The 21095-nt window shown below is 45.3% G+C and overlaps 1 protein-coding gene across 1 annotated transcript in view; it reads left to right on the top strand.

The window, feature by feature from the left end:
* Positions 1–11351, top strand: part of ENPP6 (ectonucleotide pyrophosphatase/phosphodiesterase 6) — a 490209-nt gene extending 478858 nt beyond the window's left edge. The window contains exons 7-8 of the mRNA XM_069631484.1: positions 1180–1303; positions 9902–11351. Of these exons, the coding sequence (XP_069487585.1) occupies positions 1180–1303; positions 9902–10116 (339 nt within the window). The 3' untranslated portion in view covers positions 10117–11351. The remainder of the gene's footprint in view (positions 1–1179; positions 1304–9901) is intronic.
* Positions 11352–21095: the final 9744 nt, after the last annotated feature.

Raw genomic sequence — 21095 nt, 5'->3', positions numbered from 1 at the left:
ATTACAAAAGAGGAAAGATCATATGCAAATCAGGCTTGGTCCCACCCCAAAAGGGGCAGTTCAGCCCAGTGAATAACATGAATAGCGCTTATAAATCAATTGTCTGAAGGCAGGATATTTTAATTATACCAGTAGTGGGGTACAGCTCGAATTAATTAATTACCTCTCAGAAGACTTATCAAGAAAACAAACTGGCAGGCACTGGAGTGCACGGCTTGATGGTAAGGCGTGATTAAAGCAATCTCAAATTGTTTCCATGAGGAGGGGTTTTGGAAAGGGAAGGGCAGGAACTGGATGGGGATGGCCATAGGGATTAGCATGGCCATGGTTAGTTATTGGGTGGACAAATAACCAAACAACACCTATAGGCTGTGTGTCCCTCCTCGTATGCTATTTCTCCCTATCTGTACTCTAATTAAATAGTTAGAGCTTATAGGTGGCGCAAGGGCCACCTAATAGCCCACACTCAAAATAGTGTTGAAGAAGACAACGGGACAACACCTATAGGCTGTGTGTCCCTCCTCGTATGCTATTTCTCCCTATCTGTACTCTAATTAAATAGTTAGAGCTTATAGGTGGCGCAAGGGCCACCTAATAGCCCACACTCAAAATAGTGTTGAAGAAGACAACGGGACAACACCTATAGGCTGTGTGTCCCTCCTCGTATGCTATTTCTCCCTATCTGTACTCTAATTAAATAGTTACAGCTTATAGGTGGCGCAAGGGCCACCTAATAGCCCACACTCAAAATAGTGTTGAAGAAGACAACGGGGAGGCAAAATAGTCAGTAACTCTCAAAAAGACCTGGAGCACAGAGGGCAGCAGTACTGCGAGCAAGGAAGAGTAAAGGTAGACACCATGTAGTGCATGTGTGCTACGAGAAGGTGTGTAGGTGACTGGGTGCAACTGACAACCAGCATCTGGAATCAATTGATTGGGTTTCTTTGCACCTGTGACTTGTAAACAAAAACATGTATTTTAGATGATGGTTGATTGAAAATATTCCAGTGGAATATGATCTTTGCATTATGCAATGCAATGGAAACAGAGTAGAGAGTAGAGTAAGCTAGACAATGCAAATAACGTGCCACTAATCAGTTTTCCACTCAAGAGCTATGTATGCGATGTTTCATAAAAAAAAGCTGCTGCTGTCTCATGAGCACGGTTTGCATTTTGCAGAGTAAAGCACTACTCCCTTACTGGAACAATGGCACTGGCGTGAAGGAGGCCTGGCAGCATGGGTGGCACGGCTACGACAATGAAATCATGGACATGCGGGGATTCTTCCTAGCGCATGGGCCAGGTAAGATGTGTGATGTTAGCCACATACCATATAGTTTAGACTCTATTCTGGAGATAAAGATGCATGCCACTTTACGTAGGAAAATGAAAAATGTTGTCCTCTGGAATCTTTTTTTCTCGCTGATGAATGCTTACCCAATTTGTTCAACACCCATGCCAAATGTGGGGCGATTCATGAACGTTTTCAAGCAGAAAAATAATGTTCAAGCAAGTATTGACAAAGCCAACTGTTTTGGTTTTTATGTAGGCATGGGATAGACATTTGCCAAGCACTTCTAACTGGCCACAAATTGCCACAGCTGGAAAATAGTCTGAATATCACATTTACAGCTGCAGTTAAGCCCTTACCACTCACCAGACCTCTTAGAAATAGCACTAACATGCCAAAGATGGATGGTATGGCTTGATAGAGATAGCTGAAAGAGATCTCAGGAGGCTCTATTCTGGGGCCATCGTACCAAAACAATGAACAGGAAAATAACGAACACAAAAATGCTGAATTTCGCACTGCTCATTACACTGCAATTATATGTGGGAGGCGGTGGGTTACGGTAATAGAAATATGAGGGGAGTATAGGAGGAGCTGCTCGGGGTCTCCCCCGCATATTATTGTGGTGACATGTGTGGAGAAAAGAAGGTCGTCATTTTCCTGCTCATGACTTATTTTCTCCCAGTATTCACATATATCCATTTTGGGCAGGTAGTGGGAGTGAATGGCCTAGGGATTTGCATGGCATTGCCAGGTCAGTGGGTGGATAAAGAGCCAAACACTCACAAGATGTGTGTCCCTCCTCACATGTCCTCTCCCTCATTGCAATAATGCAACTGTTTCAATGTATACATGGCGTCTAAGCGACACCCAATGGCCAAAGCAAAAGAGTTGGGTTTAAAAAAGATAACATTTCATAACCATCGACCGCATAGCAGCAAATGTAAAAGATCATTTGTATTCATTGTTGTGATAATTTGTTTTTCTGATGAAGTAATGATTGTATTGGATCCTGTGTGTTTTTATAAGTGTTTAAGGTTTATGGTAAACCACATATCACTTAACACTACAAAAAAATTATCTGTGGTCACATAGGGATCGAATCATCTCATTATCGTTCCATAAAACCAAGTCTTTCCATTCATTTATGTTCGTCAACATCCTTGAGGGAAACCAAAGTAAAAACCAAGAGAGCATCCAGTCTAGTCGGAGTCTTTTTCCCGCCCAAGGGCCCGTTCTAATGCCAAAAAGGTTTTCAGAGATAATATTTTTTATCAAATATCTTTGATCATAGTATTTGATGATCTTGGCCCCACCTGAGAAGTTTGTAGACGTTCCATTGATAATGGAGGTAGTTTGTCAGACTTAGAATCATCTATTTATCTAGAATGGAGAGTATTCACATAAACAGGATAAATATTTGCTGAGAGACTTGGTACACAAGCCAGAGATCTAGTATAACAAGAATAAAGGCCGCCATGGTCATCTCCTATGCAGTCTTCAAACAAGTCCCACACTTTTCTTGCCACAGGCGATTGATGTCTTTCCCTGTAGCGTTTCCTTTCATATTCACAAGTCTGAGACAACAATTTTCCCAAACCCCCACTACGCTATTTTCTTAAGAAGTGAATATCTCAAGTTTGACTGATGCGATTTTCAAAGGTTGCGTGACATGAAAAGTTCAGGGTCAGGGTTAGGATGCAAAAATCTCAAGAATCAAACGCGATAATTTCCAGATATCTGTACCAAAAGCATGCTCTTGGCTGGTCTATGGAAAGCCAATGAAAAAACACCCTTTTTAGCATCTCCAAGTTAACTTGTGACTTTGTACGTCCCCATATGAATTGCCCAAACTGCTTTTCCGGATCCCGGATAAAGTTCATTATTCTTCAAGCATCACTGCTCAGCTGCTCCTCCTGGCTCCTTTGCATGCCTTCTTCTGCCTCAGGCAGCCCAACCTCTATCTTTTTAGTCATCTTCATCCGCGTTTCCTTTGAACCAATCTCGACTCTCGCTCCTCTTATAACCTACACTGTATATCGGTAACCATTCTGCAGCGCTGCCCCTTCTGGGTAGAACCCATGAACTCATGAACTGTGTAAGGTAACTGCGTTCACATATCTGCCTCATCTCATCAAATCTAACAGTATAATAAAAGGCCACATGTATGTTTGTCCCTGTGTGTTTGTCTGATGCAGTAGCTTCACCTGTTTTCACCGCTAGAGGGAGTCGTTGCCTTAGGATACATAGACATAATGCTAATTTGCATAGCTTCGCCTGTTGCAGCCTCTAGAGGGAGTTGTTGGCATAGGATCTATAGTGGTCCTACTGTGTCAATGAAAACCTGCACTTTGGCACGTGTACACAGCCTTATACACTAGTCTTCTAATGCACGTGTGCAAGGCAAGGGACAAAACACTTTGGTGGGCCCCTGTTATTAGAAAGTACTGTGGGCCCTAGTGTGCAAGGTGGCGAGTGACCGACAATTCTGAGCAAGTCACTGCCCCTGCCATCTACTTTACATTAAAGTGACCACTAGGGACCTCCTTCTTGTGCAAAATGGAGGAGTGATGGACGGAAGGTTTTGAACGGATCAAAACCTCTGGCATTGCTCTGGGCAACCCCAGAAGTCACGTTTTCTTTCCACTTGCCATGCATTACAGAGGAGAGAAAACTATCTGATCACACTTGGTCGCAACCCAAATAGGGCAGTCCACCCCAAACTACAGTGTCCCTCCCTTTCCTGCAATTCCAGGATAAGACAACCCATCAGTGACTTAGCCACTCATTTGGATGTCCCCTTCGGCCACGTGTCTTCACTCGTCAAAATCTCTCACTTCTCCGGCTCAATGCTTAAACCATTGTCATAAAATGAGTGAGGCCGCTAGCAAAATACTGTGAGGGACACCCTAAGATTCCAGCCACTCAGCGACCTGCGCAGGGCTTGGGCAATCTGGGGAACTCTGAATATAAGGGTTTCTTTCCATCACAGGGGCTAGAACGTTTTCTGTTCAGTTACTGGCCGAAACCTCTCAAATATTGAATCATCCCATCCTCTATTAAAAATTAACATTGGGCCCAAACGGTCCAGGAAGTTGTGGTGCCATTGAGCACATTCCTTGCCTAGTAAAGCTGACTGAAAACAAGTCCCAGTCTAGCGGCATAATCGTGTGGAAAGCCACTCCTCCTGGACTGCCCTTGCCAGCCTGGCTGCCCATGGATATCCTGCTGCATGTGATACATGCCGGACACTTCTCCTGGGAGTGCGAGCACAGGAATGTCCATTTTCTGCATACATGTAGAACTCATGTTAGGATATTCACATAGCTCCTCTGCTGGTTCCCCTCTGGGATTCTCAAAGAACATGGCAACAGTTGAGAACCTGCAAACATTTCTTGGAACAGGGGAAATGTGATCAATGTTCTCTCCAGTGCGTCCTTGGCTGACAGGAAGGACAATTCTCTCTTACCACAAAAAAGGTGGCATGCCTTCTGGCTTCACCTAGAGCATGACTTGCCGTGAGACCTCGTGAAAGGTTCCAGAGAATGAAGCGGCCCCTAGATATAGATGGGCACTCGCTTTAGTCCACAAACTGTGGACTATTGGCCCTTCTTGCACGGTGGATGAACCGCATTCCCTTCGGACCCCTGTTCTATACGGTAGACAAGGCATGCTCTGGATAGGGTGCGCGCCTTGTGGAACTTTGAATTGTTGGCGCCTCGTCGAAGAAGATTTCTTGATGCGTGTCAACTGGAACGATTGGATAAAACGACAGCGGTGTATGACACTAAGCGGCATTGTAGGAATGGCCTATTTATTTTGAGACCATGCTGAAAAGCGGTCAATCTTTCCATGTAGTCCTTACGCCGTTGGGACATGCAACAGGCAGGGATGAAGAATGGCCAAGCCGGCCTACTAGACACGAAGAGCCTAGTGAGGCACACATGCGGGGTGACACACAGTGTGTTCGAGGATAGCTTCATTCTCTGGTTCGCTTAGAGCAAGGCTTCCCTACATTACAGGAGAGCATTAAATATAACCTGTTCTATTCAAGGGCAGATAAAGATCAAAGTTTCCACTTCTATGCCTTCCTTTATGCTCGTCTGTGGTCGAGGGGGGTCGGGAACAATGAGGACGTCACACATATGTCTTTCTGATTGTTAGCTCAGATCTCTAGATTTCACCTTCGGAACTGCATCAGATTTCCCAGGGTCACTCCACCAATCTGGTGTACAATACCCTTCCCCCCCTGCCAGCCTTTCTGAGTTTGTGGGCATAGCACCTGCAACGATCGCATTTGAGCTGCAGGACCTCGCCAACTTAGCTATGCGTGTGAAAAGACTTCAAGAAAGCATTGCACAAGGAAGTCTTTTAAGTAGAAATGGTGAGGGATTTTAGTCTGTGATATGTCACAATGAGTGTATTCCTTCTACAGATTTCTCTTCCTTCCAGTGCAGGGATCTCCAAATGTTTTGGACTGCATCTCCCACCGGCCCTAGTAGGCTTGGAGAATGGTGGGTGATCTTGGGTGTTGTAGTTCTAACTATCAGTCACAGGTTGCAGACCCCTGTTCTAGTATATTGTCTTCACATGGTCAGATTAGGTTTTGATATTAACATGGTTAACGTTCATAGTTTGCAATTACAGACTAGGAGAGATTGGAAACCATCCCCTATTTCATATTTTGTGGAAACTGAAAAGAAACTCAGTTCTTCATTTTGGGAGTAATTTCCAACAAGTCAACTTCATTTAAATATGCTGTTTTAAATATAGTTATGTTGTTGCTTCCACTGTCATTGGAAGATTTAGCGGAATGTGTGCATTATATGCGAAGCCTTCCTGCAAAATATTCCATTCAGTAAACGTAGTGGTTAGAAATATAGAAATAGGACATCTTTGGCAAGAAATGTACATGTGTTCTCTTTCAATCTGACCAGTATTTTGCATGCGTGTGTCCACGCGCCCTATACGGCTAATAAAGGGAACGTGTGTAACAGGTTTTGAAGGGAGCACCTCAGTATTATTTAGGAACGAGTGGCCTCGGGGTATTTGCACCTGCCCTTCGTGGGTATGCACCCTACTGTAACATGGACGCCGGTAAAGGTGCACGCCATCTTGGAGCCGATAGGTCAATGCCTTTAGGTCCCTCAGCGGGCATGCCCCAGTCCATAACGTCCACCGGCTATACCAGCATTCCAGCAGATAGATTACAAGCCGCTTGGTCTTCTCCACACACGGTCAGCAGGGCCATTTTGTCAGCCCTGACTCCGATTTGTCAAGGCATTGTAAGGAAATGGTTCAGCTCTATAGCCTTGGTACATCTCGGACAGGATGGACGCCATCTGCACTACCGACCTGATTGGGCCGGAGGAAGTACGCTGTTGAGCCAGAGACTGGGATGAACCATTCTCAGAGGTACATGCCTCCAGCATAACCACTCTGCTGTACCAGGGGCAACTGTGGTCCATTGGTTTATTAAGTTTCCTTTTCCTATCTAGAGCCCCTCCCTCCACCCCCTGCATGAGTGGCGGGGTTTTATTGCCAGTTCTACTACAAAACATATGCCAAACCAGGATCCTAATTATTAAAATAATTGCATGATTAATTCCAGCAGCAGCAGTATAGATCAGCTCCGAAATATTGCATAACATCGTTTGCAAATCAGGTGGCAAGCTTGCCACTTCAAAAAACCAAAACATTACAACATGTCCACATTTCAATTCAATAAACAAGACTGTGTTTCACAAATAGATGTGACCTTTAAACTGGGCACAAGGAGTGCATTATGAAAGATGTCTTTAACGGGTGAGCTGGTTGACCGCCCCAGAAGGTTTCTCACAACAGATCGAAACATGATGCATTGTAAGTGCCGTTGCACAAGGGTACATTTTTACTTACGAAAGGTACTTACGTGTAAAATGAGCTGTAAAATGCACTCAAAAAGTGTTGTCCTCACTGTACAGTACATTGCTCCCAGGTTTAGTATGGCATGGCCATACAGTCATCCTTGAGATATGTACTTGTATGAGTTCTCCTGCTCCCAGGACACTCTCCAATGTAGATGTTCCTTCCCCGGGTGCACATTGGTCACTTGTGATGCTGCTGCGGCCATTGCACCAAAGAGGGATAATAGCAAAAGGCCCCCTAACTTGACCCCTCACACATGGATGTTTTTTGGAGGGTCAATGCTGGTGGTAACAGAACAAGAAAGATGAAGGTCAGCACCCTGAGAGGTTAAGGAGGTGGCCAAATTATGGCATGTCACTTAGTTGGAGCATGGCCTTGACAAACCTTCCAGCGGGTCACCAGCGGTTCCACAGATCTGTTTCTTCAGTTCAGGATGCTTGGCTCCTTTACTAAGTTTGGTGTGAACTCAGAAGATCGACCTGGAATGGGCTTAGGGTGCCTTCTCTTATCCAAAGTTTGCTTTGCATCAAACTAAGGGCAACCAATGGGAAATATGCTCACATTGAACCATCACAGACATGGACCAATTGCGGACCACAGTGGGCCCAGTCATCCATGCAGACCGGATATCCTGGCACCCAGGATGTGTATTGGAACTGGACAGTCCAGCCCACATCCTCGGCGCACACACACAAGGCATGCAGAAACCTGCGAAAGCTTCGGTTTGCGCAGGGTCTGCATGACCAAATAAGGAATTTCCAGGGTTTGCTCGACCTGGGGAAAGCAAAGGGGCAAAATGGCCAAAGGACAGAACAAAGAACCTCGTAGCAGGGTCATTTTAGGCACTGGCCACTGTCCTGGGCAAACGCAGTAAATGTAGTTTGGACCATTGAAAAGAGTCAAACATGCTTTAAAAATAACAGCTGCCACCAGCTCCGTCCTGGGCACACTTGTACATTCACCAAAAATCCTTTGAGGGTGTCTAGGGCCTTAACAATGAAAGAGACCCCAGCGCACTGTACTACTGGAAGATACATTGTGCACTGATAAAAAGTTACCAAGAAATGGTAAAGTGAAAGACTAATAGAAATAAAGTCTCCCATTACTGAAGGGCATGTCAGTTTCCCCTTAACGAAATTAGCAAAAGCCCAGCAAGTACAGCAGAAGGCTGGGCTTCACTGGTAAAAGTCAGGCTAGGTTGGTCAGACAAAAGCAAAATGTTGGGGGGGGGTTCACAACTGGAGGGACAATTACACATAAATGGAAAACATTCCTAACAGCTCCTACACCGAAGCTACATGAGAAGCTACATGAACAGCACTGTTCATCGTTGCCTGCAATTCCTGTTTTGACTGTGGAAGACCAGGTGTCCCCTTCTTGCCAGCTCCCAGAGAGGAACTGTGCAGATGCAAGCAATGTGGCACAATGGCAAGTCTTCTGCTTTGGGGAGGAGGGCAATCTCGAAGGGGTATGAAAGTCATGTTTGTGAGTGTCTGCCCTTGTTTGCTTTGCGGGTGCTTTTCTCCAAAGTGGATAGTGCTCATATTCTAAATAAGTCTGCCTCCTACAACCTCACTACCCCGAATTCAGGAATATCTAATATCCCCCGCCCACTCTCACTGGTGCATCTTCTGAAAGTAGTGAAAAAGCATCTCCAGATTCAAAGAACACTGCAGCGGTCCAACCCGGAGACATTGGTCCTGATTCATAAAGTGTTTTTCAATGGGTATATCCCATTGAAAAACACCTTTTGACTCAGGCCCATTTTGTTTATTGATGGTAGCAAGTACAATAAACAAAGACAGTGTGACATAATGTATTTTATTTTGCCAGTTGCGCCATGTTGAGTGTAAAAATATCCTCTTTCCCTACGGCTGCTACTAAACACTCAGGGAAAGGAGATTGCAGTGGGCATGCATGGTTACAGTGTACAGTGGGTGGGATCTTAGCTAATGGCAGTGGCGTTTCTAGGGGGTGGGGGCGTATAGCCTCGGGTGTTTTGGTGGTAGCCCCGGAAAGAAGCTCAGGGGCTACAACCAAAAGGCTAACTAGCCCTGAGTCCCGACAGTCCCGACATTAGCGTAGCCCCAGATCCTTTCCAGACCATGCAACACCCCTGGTGAATGGCACAGCCAGGGGCGTGCAGTTGGCTGGTAGATAACAGAAGGATGCCTGCAGGCTATGCATCCCAACTTGCATGCAGCCGCCCACTCAGTGAGGTAGAAACGGAAGTGTAGCGGAACAATGTGGGGATGAGAAGCGGAAAGGTGGGAGGAAGGATGGAAGAGAGAACGTTTGTGTCATTAATGTATCAAAATTCATCATCCGTGTTTGAGGCCTTCCTTGACTAACATATCATTTGATTTTGTTTCTCGCTGTTCATGTCCGAACACCAAAACCAACACACTCCAAAACACACATGACAATGCAGACCTCAAAATCCACACATGCCAGCGCCTGCACACTAGCATGTGCACACCCCAACATAGGCATGCACAAAAACATGCACACACCTACACATTCGCAGACCAGCACCACAAGCACAACGATACCCAACATGTTTACGTATATCTAATAACCAAAGATTTAGGCCACAATACACGTTTGTTACTTTTAATTGACCTGATGGGAAACCCAGTATTACTCTAAAGTGTCCAGCTTTTTTCATTCAGAGACCAATATATTTTTACTGTGTTTTTTCAGATTTCAAACCAAACTTCAAAGCTGCTCCAATCAGAACAGTGGATGTTTACAACATCATGTGCAATATTACTGGAACAAAGGCACAGCCGAACAATGGATCCTGGTCCAGGGTGGAGTGCATGCTGCGCAGCCTGCCAAGCCGGGCGGTGCCCACCCAGTCTGTCCAGCTGAGCACCGGTGTGCTCACTCTCGTCCTATTTTATGTGTTTGCCTAGCAGCCCTTGAACATACAGTCACGAAACACTTCGACCAGTAACTTGACATGGACTGCATTTATACATTATGTAAGCACTGCGTAACAGCACACCGTGGTCCTCAACTGAGCAAGTTCTTTGTTTCTATGGGACTGGCCCACAATCACTTTTCAATGCAACTTTCTGTATTCAGGGCCTTCGTCTACTTGACTACAAGTAGGGGCCTCAGTCTTAAATGCATGCTGCGAAGGGTAGGAGAAGAAAGTTCTCGCAGTACCCATATTGATCATGAATAATGGTGTTTTTGGCCCTGCCCCAATCTATCAACTTAAACTTAGGTGCAGGAAAGAAAGAGGGGAGGGGGTAATGGTGCTACTTACTGAAAGTTTCTAAGGCCACTCATTGTATAAGAACATGACCGTGTCGGCAGTGCCACCGCCCTCTCCTGCCCCTCCCTAGCCTCAACCTGCTGTGATCATTGCCAGTCCTCTGATCAGGCTGCGCAGTGCTCTAAAGGCGGTCCCAAAGCAGTCCTGTACTAGGAGTTAAGGAATTAATTCTGAAGTCTGTGATTGGCTGTCCTGCTCCTCATTTGTTAATGCAATCTGATAAACCAGCCAGGTGGGCTGAACTAGGTAATATCCACCCACCTCCTAAATTCCTCTAGTTAGGTGGTAATGAAAGACACGTGGGCATTATTCAGCCTTTGTATAATGCCCAGCCAGGTCTCTAGAGCTGTGAGAATATTACCCCCTTTGAAGGAAGAATGGTCATATACAAATCCCCTTTCCTGGAAGGCACAGATGGTTTACTCCAGTGCTGCAGAGCCCCTCTGCCTCCCACCCAGGGACCTGACTGTAAATGAATGTTTTACAGCCTAACCACACAATCGGACTTTGCAGCGATTCTGTTATAGTTGTCATTCTTTTTTAATTCATTATAGTATCATATGGTTTATAATAACTTACAACACTAGAAAGAACATGAAAAATCCACATAATACATTAGTTCATTTCCTCAATTTAGTTCAATCAAATTATATATGAATCAGTAGGGAAGTATTAGCACACTTTTAAATACCTAAAATGTCCGTCTATCTCAAAATGGCGAATTTTAATAAATGCTCCTGTCCACCCAATGCCATCTGCCAAAAAAATGTGTTTTCCTGATTTCACTTATATGTTCTATATATGCAGAATACAACATTGCTTATTGAGGCTACCTTCAGACATGTGATATAAAGGTGATTTAATGTATCAGCTTTTCTTCCAGGAAATGTGATTACTTTGAGGGATTTTTGTTGCAGCCCCAATTCTTTACTTTGAAGCCATTGATGTACTGTAGAAAGCCAGTATTGACACTATTTTTTACCAGGATGGAATCAAAGCTAGGAATGGAGTGATCATTGTCTGGAGTGGTAACCTAGTATCTGATGGAATTGTTTTGAACCAAGACATTCCCGAATAATCCTCCAAACCTTCTTTCATCTTCAGGGATAGCTCCCATCGGCTAACCTACTTCTGCATTGTAGCATCACTCCCTAACCAAATGCAGGTTATTATATTGAAGAAAAGGTATTTTTACTCCCGGGTACCTCGTTTGGTTTATCAGAAATAATTGTTTCCAACACTGCGGTTAGTACGAAAAAATTCATTTATTTGGTGTTTTCTTGTGTGGTTCATTCATAACAAATATTTGTGTTTTAAGAAACACTTGTTAGAGACTTGCTGTCCAAGTTTGGTCAGCCGACACGTATTTCGGTACATGCCTTGAGGAAGACCCTTTGGGTCGAAACACGTGTCGGCTGACCAAACTTGGACAGCAAGTCTCTAACAAGTGTTTCTCAAAACACAAATATTTCTTATGAATGAACCACACAAGAAAAACACCAAATAAACGAATTTTTTTCATACTTACCGCAGTGTTGGAAACAATTATTTCGGATAAACCAAACGAGATACCCGGGAGTAAAAAGACCTTTTCTTCTACCTACCAAACTGGGGCTTAGGCTAAACCCCAAAACCACTGCTGTGATCTTGCTAGAACTCACAATCACAATACAAATGGAGCTTAGCACAGGCAGGTTCAATTCCTAGAGCCTCAACCTACCTCAGGTTATTATATTGATTCTCTGCCCCTCTTTTAGAATTCCCAGTGTTCAGGAGGAGAGGAATTCACTGACGGGCCCATAGGTCAGCGCTCACCCTCTAGAACTTGTAAGACAAGATAGCTGCACCATGTGAGGACAGGGGGTGCAGGATTCACTTACTCCAACACGACTCAATAATGAGGACTCAGTAAATTGGCAAAGGGAAGTCTGTTTAATGACAAGTACATCAAACAGAGAAACAAATGGAAATCAGCAGCATTGCGATCACCTGTCTTGCTACGACTTCCTCGAACTTCAGTTGAACAGCAATTCTTATAGGCAATATTCGTCATCATTGATGTCTAACTCTACAAAAACTCAACATGCAATATAATTGGTTAGGAAAGGTAACTTAAGTATAGGTGCTATATCTGTATATGATAATAGGGCATGCAAATTGGATAACTCTTATCGGGTGGGCGTCTACGCCCATCCCACTACACCACACGTGATTGATGTCACTACAAATACGACGTCTTATTGGTTCTACCATCTATGGGACTCCAGATAACTTGGTCCATTGTGATTGGGCAGATTACATCCCTAGACATAAATCCCCATTTTAATTAGCGGCATGCAGAATGGACACCCATGTGCCTGGTGTCCTAAGTTTCACCCTGCCTCCCTTCCATCAATCAGTATCTTAGGGCTGTGTGTCAATTAGTTGGCTGGGTATGGCCTCGAAACTGTAGCCTCTTATCAGGAAAAGTTATGGCATCCTCGGGTCCTGGATGACATCAGGCGGTGGTACTTCTTCACGCCTGGCTGGTCACGTGTTAGTTCACCATGAATCTGGTTCAGTTTCCAGCTTTTAGTGCATTTAATTCTGTTTCAGCCTCGCCACCTGCATGGGCCCCCCTTATCCTGACCTTCATGAGGCAGGCTGCTATGCTCTGAAGTTAGAGTCTTGTTAGCTGACACTCTCCTCCCTTTCTCTGGTTGACCTCGATTTCCTAGGCATGAGCCGCTCTTTGTTGAGTTTCGATTCCGCTCCTTCTCTTGCCTTTGGCTGGGTTACGAAACTTGGCCTGTCAGGCCTCTGGCAGCCTGGGTACATTTCTGCTTTTACAAAATGGAGTCGCACTTGTATAATGTGCCTTATTGAGGTATTTATTTATTTGCATTTGTTAAGCGCACTTGCAGCCAAGAGGCATCGAGGCGCTGTTACATAATGTGAGAGGAACTTGTGATTAGCAGAGTGGATGACCATAGGTCTCATAGTTACACATAGATATACAGTGATATAAACATACAAGTACAGTGGTATAAAGTGATATACACATAGATATACATTGGTATGCAGAAGCAGGAATAGTGCAAAAGGAGAATCACATTGGGAGGCCTTTTAGACAAAGAGCCTGGTTTTGATGGCCTTCACGAAAGGCTATGTGTGACTCAATCAGTCTGAGATGGGGTGGCAGTGCGTTTCAATGTATGGCAGCTTGGGTGGGGAAGCTAGAGCCACCAGCGCGCACTTTACGCGCAGGTAGATATATGGTTGGCGCTTGCCGCTCTAATGTTCTACTAAGCATTGCAAGCAGTATTGTTTCTTTTGCCTCTTGCGTTCCAAGCCTATTTCCACACGTTTGACTGGTCGGTTGCTCCCATCTTGTCTCGTAGCAACGTTTCCTCACGTTTTAACATCGTCTCTTCTCTGTGTCCATTACATTTATTTTCGTAGTTACTCGCACTGGCGTGCTATTTTTGATAGCTGCTTTTGTTCATTCACGAGTCTGTTCAGGCCCTTCAGTCATTTCCACTGACCTTCCATTAGGGCTCTTTGGGTCTCTTCATGGACCGTCTGTAGGTACTCTTCGTTTGGTATCAGCGGCTGGTACAGCTGTCTGATAGGGTATGGTGCTGCCCAGGGTTGTCCGGTTATGGGCGCTTCAACAGGTATGGATCTTCTGATGTATACTGGGCAGAGTCCCAATGCAGCTCTTTGTTGGTTCATTTGCTCCTCATACGTCACATACCTTGGCAAGTACGCTCCTGGTACCTCGAAATGAGGGGATGGGGTGCAGGCCATATCTGGGACCTCCTCTACACCAGAATAGCTTTTCTTAAACAGCAGGCTAGCAAAGGACCCCACTCCAGCCAAAAATAGTTATTACTCAGTGATAATTTGCTCCCGTTCTCCATTATTACCTTTTCCTTTTCTTCCCTTTTATGAGGGTGGGGATCTTCCATCTCAATATTAGAATTAATCAGAGTGGTAATCTCTACCATGCAATGGAGACCCCTGCATTGCGGGAAACGAAATCCATAGATATCAAACTATAGAAGTGCATTGAGACAGTTTGTGCCTAGTTTGATAGAAATTCTATAAAATCTATGTCCTTGCTGCTTAAGACGTGTAATGATGGAGTTAGATATAACTGATCAACAACCATACTTCTGTTTAGGGGCGGATCCTTAGTTGTCATTGAATTAGCAGTGGTCGCCATGGGTGGTGGGAAGCGCCTCATCTGCCTGGCCATCATCAACCCCAGACGCCTTTGGTGAAAGGTGAGGCAAGGGCTCTGGAATTTGACAGTGAAGAGTGAGGTGGGAGCGTGTAGTAGGAGATTGGTAATGGGGCATTTGAGAGCAGGATTAAATTGTTTGTCAGTGGAGAGGGAGCTAGGCAGTTTGGCCATTGATGGGGAGGAAAGAGCTAAGGACTTTGAACTCGAGCAGAGGCGGGAGACAATAGATCAGGAATATCCCTGGGGGCTTGGGGGGGAATTGGCCATTTAGCGGGATGACAGGGCCAGAAGCCTCAGCAAAAAAATCCCATTAGAATGTCCATGTCCAGGCAGGGGCTTCTACCATAGGTAATCCCCCACTGCTTATCCATTGCTTGGATACCTTCAAAGGGAGCACCACTGCTGGCTTGCACACTGCTCTTCGGAATTAATGATATGAGATGCAATGTCTGTGTTTAGGGCTCTAAACCTATTCCGGATTGAAGTCTGCAGCGGGCAGGGATGTGAAAACCTGGAGTGCCTTCTATAGTGCAACTGTTAAGAGGGCTTATATATTTCTTGAATTGTTTAAATATTTCAGTGGAAGACTGTGTGGCTAGTCTTCTGGTGGATAAATGCCATCTGGCAGCTTTTCTCAGGAACACACGCAGGCCATTGAATTATTGTAATATTGACAGTGTCTGCACATTCGGTACAACTCGTGTCTATATTCATTCTTTTAGTCTGTAAGAATGTTTCTCACTGTATGTCTCATCACTGTATCTCTCATCAGGTAAAAGTGTATACGACATTATTGAACAAGCACTGGGCCATATAGTTGGAATCTACCAGTAGGTTTGAGGAGGGGAACCTCTGCCCAGAGCACCATTTAGGGGAGTTCAGATTTCCAGTTGCTTCCCATAAGTGGCTGTTTTCAACTTTTGTGAATTTCTTTGCAACCTCTGATCCAACCAGGCTCACCACTGTCCCTTGAAATTAACGATGCCTTCGATTCTGCTTGTTTTAGTAGCTGGTTGTTTGTGGCTGTTATCAACCATTGTTTATTGGCAGGCTGCAAACTGGTATTTTTAATAAAGATTATACAAAAATAGAAAAGAATCCTATTTCCTTCATTGCAAGCCACTTGCATGCTCTTTTCCCGCAAATAGTTCCTCTCCGGCCAATGGACACATGGATTTCCTAAGCATCATTTTCATCCAGACTGCCCATGCGCAGCTACATGGGCCAAAGGAGCATTTGCACCCTCCCCTGCAAGCGCCTGAGGGCAGAGGGATAGACATGAGCAGGAACCAGGAAGTCTTCATGGGGCACATGGGTGAGACATGGGGGCTGGGGCCAGACATGGGGAACCAAGGCAGTGATGAGGGAGGCATAAATGGATGGCCTGGGAGACAATGACTGGGACAATACAGAGATATGAGGGGTGCCATATGCTGACCTGGAGTTGGATGAAACAGACATGTCTGGAGAAACTGGTCTAGCAAAGGGGAAAACATTGGGGATCTGAGGGATGCATGAGGCTCTAGAGGGCCATGCAGCCTTAAAGCGACATGGATGCTGTGGAGGAGGGGGAAAGGGTGGTGTGGGGGAAACATTGAATAAGGCATGATCATATAAGTACCCCTCTATCACCCTACCACTGTGTGACAGTATGTTCTGCTTGTCTTCATACCATGTTTAAATCACTGTCTCTGGCCTGCATAAAGGGTAGATGGTACACTGCGCATGACACCCTTAGAACTGCGCTTCACACGCCATTAAAGAATGCTCGCCTTAAATGCTCACACATCTGACACATCTGTTTTGGTATAGCTAAGCATGTTCCCCGCTCTCGTTTTTTCTGAAAGGCGGCTTTAGCTGGCGGATTTCGTCATATTACTAAACATCTCGCCTCCCTCGCTGTGCGTGTAAATTATTAGAGAGTGTATTCCCCTTAAAGAAATGCCTTGCACTATGCTCCTTTTACTGATAAAACTCACACGCTCTGCTGAGTGCAGCTGGCATTGAAAGACTGTACAATGAGGGTTTGTCTCCGTCAGCAATTAAAGTTGCAAGGTGTGACCTTGCCAGGCTGAGACCATCCCTCTTCCATTGACAATCATCTATTCCTGTGAGTATAAGCGATCTAGACCAAGGAGGGAGGAGGTTTCACTTGCGCCACAGGCTTGTATTGCCGTTGGTCATTTGTTTACTTACGTCTAAAGTGTTTGTCAATTCACCAGAATTGTGAGTGGTCGTTATTTTCCACTACAATCTGGTGCCTTAGATGTCAGATCTTGCTGCTCTGTCGGCAGACAAGGGCCGCTGGGCGCACTTCCCGGTGATCCCCGTTGGGCCCAAGAAAGATGATTTCTTCGGAGAGGAGAGCTGGCCTCAACGCCCAGAGACTCGAAGGGGGCAAACAGAGCGGATGCGGAGGAAAGAGCTGATCGAAAAAAAAATCGTGGATTGATGAACACAGGTAACTTCCTCAATGTATTGTGATGTCATGTGTTGTGTTGTCTGAATCGGGTCAAAAAAGCTGTATGTGGATTTAAAGTATAGAATCTGTCTGGAGTAATGGGAATGCAGGTGGTATGCCTAAAACTAAAACTAGTTATCAGAAGTAAAAAAAAAGAGTAAGGTGGTTGGCCACCGCAGTTAAAAAAGCAGCGCATCCATGCTCCCTACTGACTTAAGAAGGCATGAGACCATGATGTCGTTCAGGATTGCCTTTTCTCGACCCAGACCTTGTCACTTGAAACCCTCTGTGCAACGAAAGTTTGTGCAACCCTGCTTTACATTTCACACTCTCTTCTATCCTAGTACGGGAGCTGTAATAGGCTGTGTTTCTACCAATTATGTGTCTTGGCATTGACCCTTACATACCACGTCTCTGAAGAAGTGAATACTGCTCTGCATTGTAGGTAGGATTATGGGGGAAATCAAATGTGATGCAGCACTTATCTGAACCTGACCTACACTTGCAGTGTTTCTCTGAAATATCTGTAATGGGGAGGAACAGGGCCAAGAGGATACCCGAGCTGCCAAATAGACATGGCAGACCGATTAAGTTCATGAGCCATACCCACACTGCCAGCCACGGGACTCGATGTTGTCCCAGTGCAGACAGGGTTAGGAATGGACCTGGACCAGTAATGAACCAAACCTTGTCTTAACCCTCTCACCACCCCCAAGAAAATGAGTGCAGGGCAATTTAGACAAGTGCTGCTTCCTCCTGAAGGGAGTCCAGCCCACTTTGTGTTTGCTCACTATTCGCAAAAAGCATGCAAGTACCTGGATGAATGGCAGGAATGGAATGAATGCACACAGACTGAGTCACCTAGGAGGGCACATTTGTTCTAGACAGAATAACAAACTTGCAAACAGCATTAGAGAAAAAGGGCTCACATGTACACCAACGCCAGTTGGATGGCTACCTCGAATGGTATACCAAAGCCACTAAGAGAATAACTGAATCTAAGATCCGGGCACTAAAGGACTCACAGGTGAAGCTCCAGGAGCAAGTAAAACACACAAAGAATTAGTGCGCAAACCAGCGGGTCCCGACCCATAAAACCAGATACAAACGAATATATACAGTCCTCTGAGGGGAGTCCCAGCCAAAAGAAAGCCATGAAGACATTCTGGACATTCACAACCCAGCCATTTGGAACAACCCACAAAATCAGCAAGCGGTGGCCCCGATTCCTCACAACCGCCTTATGCCCCCCAGATTGCTTTTTACTTACTCATGGGACTCTGAAAAACTCTGGTTATTTTAGAGAATTAATTAATCAAACGTGCAGGAGTGGGATTCGTAGCCGTATCGGTCTGTGTTGCTTTCCATCCTAGACAAAGACGTTGCCCCTGAGCTATCCTGCCTGCTCCTCTGAATCGGAAACTGCCTGAATGGCAGCTTCTGGGTGGCAGTGCCTGGAGTTGCACATTCATCACTCCACAAGAACATATTTAATGTCACAGCACAGCACAGGTCCTCTGCCACCCAGGCAGCTACAGTCAAAGGCCCCCATGCTCATTGGAGCAAACAGATCATCACAGGGCCTGTGTTGGTGAGGGAGCTGAGCTCCAAGGAAGTGGGAGTGAAAGAGCCACGCTCTGCAGAGCGGGCAGCAGACAGACAGGGTCTCTGCTGTTTAAGGGAGTGGATCAGCTCTGAAGTAGGAGCTAAAAGCGCCACCTCAGCAAACCAGTAGGGCACAACGGTGGATATTGATATGGTTTTTGCAACAATCCCAGAGCAGGCAGGCCTTCTGTTCCCAGTCTGAAGCTGGGGGCCTTCTGTTCACTGCCTCACTGGAGCAGCTCTGTTTTACAGCGGAAGCCACATACTGTGGAGAGTTCCCGGTGTAACGCGGGTCCTCTGCCACACAAGCGGCTGCAATAGAAGGCTCCCCACACTCGTAGGTCGCAAGCCCTGTTGTGGTGAGGGAGCTTAAAAATGCATTACAATGACAGTCTGGCTTTGCAAAAAAAAGTCTTTAAAATGGAAACTATCACGCTTATCTTTGATAAACATGGGGGAGACCCCCTTTAACTAGAACGAACAAGGCCACCTAACGTGTTTTTATGGGAGGTGGTCACGGATGAAATTTCACCAAAATGCAGTGGTAGCGGAAGTGATATCACTCGACCCTTGACCTCTGATGACATCACAGGAAGTAATGTCATTTGACCCCACCCTGAAGTGACATCACGGGAAGCGATAGAACACAACCTTTCACCCCTTGACAAAACAGTAAGTGGCATGACATAGCACTGTTCCTAAGTACACTATATAAAATATGATTGCGATATCACTATAATGTGATAACATTCCATACAAGAATGGATCACCATATGTATCGTTAATATCAGTGTGTATAGGCCCATATTTCCAAATTGCTGTCAATGCAAGCAGACGTCCAAGGCCAAATGAGAATGATGTGTTATTATATAGCACTTACGCTTAAGTGCTTTATATAGAACAAATATACATACAGTATCACCCAACCTGTGTTGGGACTCATTTATCAACCTCAGAAGGATGAACGGCTGAGTTGAGGTGTTTAAGAACTGACTACATCAATTATTCAACCCCCTGAAGTGCGCCTGAAAAAAACCTTTAATGAGTCTAGCAATTATTGTATAGAATTTTAAAAAGACAAAATATTTGTTATTCATATTCTTTATTTAGGGTCACTGCTCAAAGTGTTACACTTGTGGAACCCCCTGCTTTTTTTAAAGAGGCCTGAACAAGAAATCCTGCCACTACAGAAACAAAGACACATCGCCAGCCGCAGCCCAGGAGCTTACATTTAAAAACAATGTATTTTTTAGGGGTATCCTGGGAGACCACAAGGGTAGTAAGGGAGAACTCAGGGGTCGCAGCTGCGACCCATCGTGGCCCCCAAATGACATCCCTGGAAGTGGGCCACTCTGAAGGGTCTCTGTTGAGGCCTCTCCTCTGGTATGGCATGTATAGCTACCTATATAGCGTGATGTTAACCCCTCCTTTGACCTTTTCATGTTGCAGAATAAACATCTGTAGAACGGCAGCCCCTGACAGGTGTTTACACGGTGCAGTGCTGGGCCATAAAACTCCCCCTGAGGGTACTGTTGCGGAGACTCTGAATATTTCATACACTATCGAAGGACACAGCAGGCTACCAGAAATTGGAGCTTGTAGGAAAGGTAGGACCAATGAGCTGATCTGCTTGGTGAATCGATTGTGTGTTGTTATTCCTGCAGCCGTTCCAGGCTTCCTGTGGGACAGAGCTCCTGATATCCCAACATTCGTTGAGAAAGGATAAGTTGGGGTTACATCCCTGGCATTTTGTGGCGCTGGATTAGACTGTTGTCACATGTTAAGGTGATGCTTGGGTGGAGGCTCACGGAATCACTGCTGGACACAATAAGGTTTTCATGTTGCTTGTTTTTATTGGTCGTTTAAGGGGCAATTGGTTGCCTGGGTCTTGCAAGCAAGTGTTAGTACATTTGCATAACAAGAAAAAGCCAACACGTTTTTCGACCAGGGGTCTTTATCAAGGCAGAGAATAGCAGGACTGGCTTTGACGAAAGGTCTCTGCTCACTGAGATCATAAGATTTGCAAATCTTACGATCACTGTGAGCTGAGACCTTTCGCTGAAGCCCTGCTGGGCACTACAGAAGCTACTCCGCTACTAAGTCCAGGACCTTATTTTGTCCAGCAGTGATTGCGCCAGCCTCCACCCAGACATCACCTTAATATGTGACAACAGTCTAATCCAGCGCCACTAACTCCAGGGATCCAACCCCAACTTATCCTTTACCCGAAATTAGCCGCATTGCTGGGTCAAGGAAAGGAAAAATAACAATGTAAAGACTCAACATGTTATAGGGTAGCTGTCGGGCGCTGCGGGAG

This window comes from Ambystoma mexicanum, chromosome 6q (genome assembly GCF_040938575.1).
Source record: "Ambystoma mexicanum isolate Mex_15411 chromosome 6q, UKY_AmexF1_1, whole genome shotgun sequence".
Taxonomy (NCBI): domain Eukaryota; kingdom Metazoa; phylum Chordata; class Amphibia; order Caudata; family Ambystomatidae; genus Ambystoma; species Ambystoma mexicanum.
The sequence above is the reverse complement of the archived record's forward strand: the minus strand, read 5'-3'. Positions and strand labels throughout refer to the sequence as shown.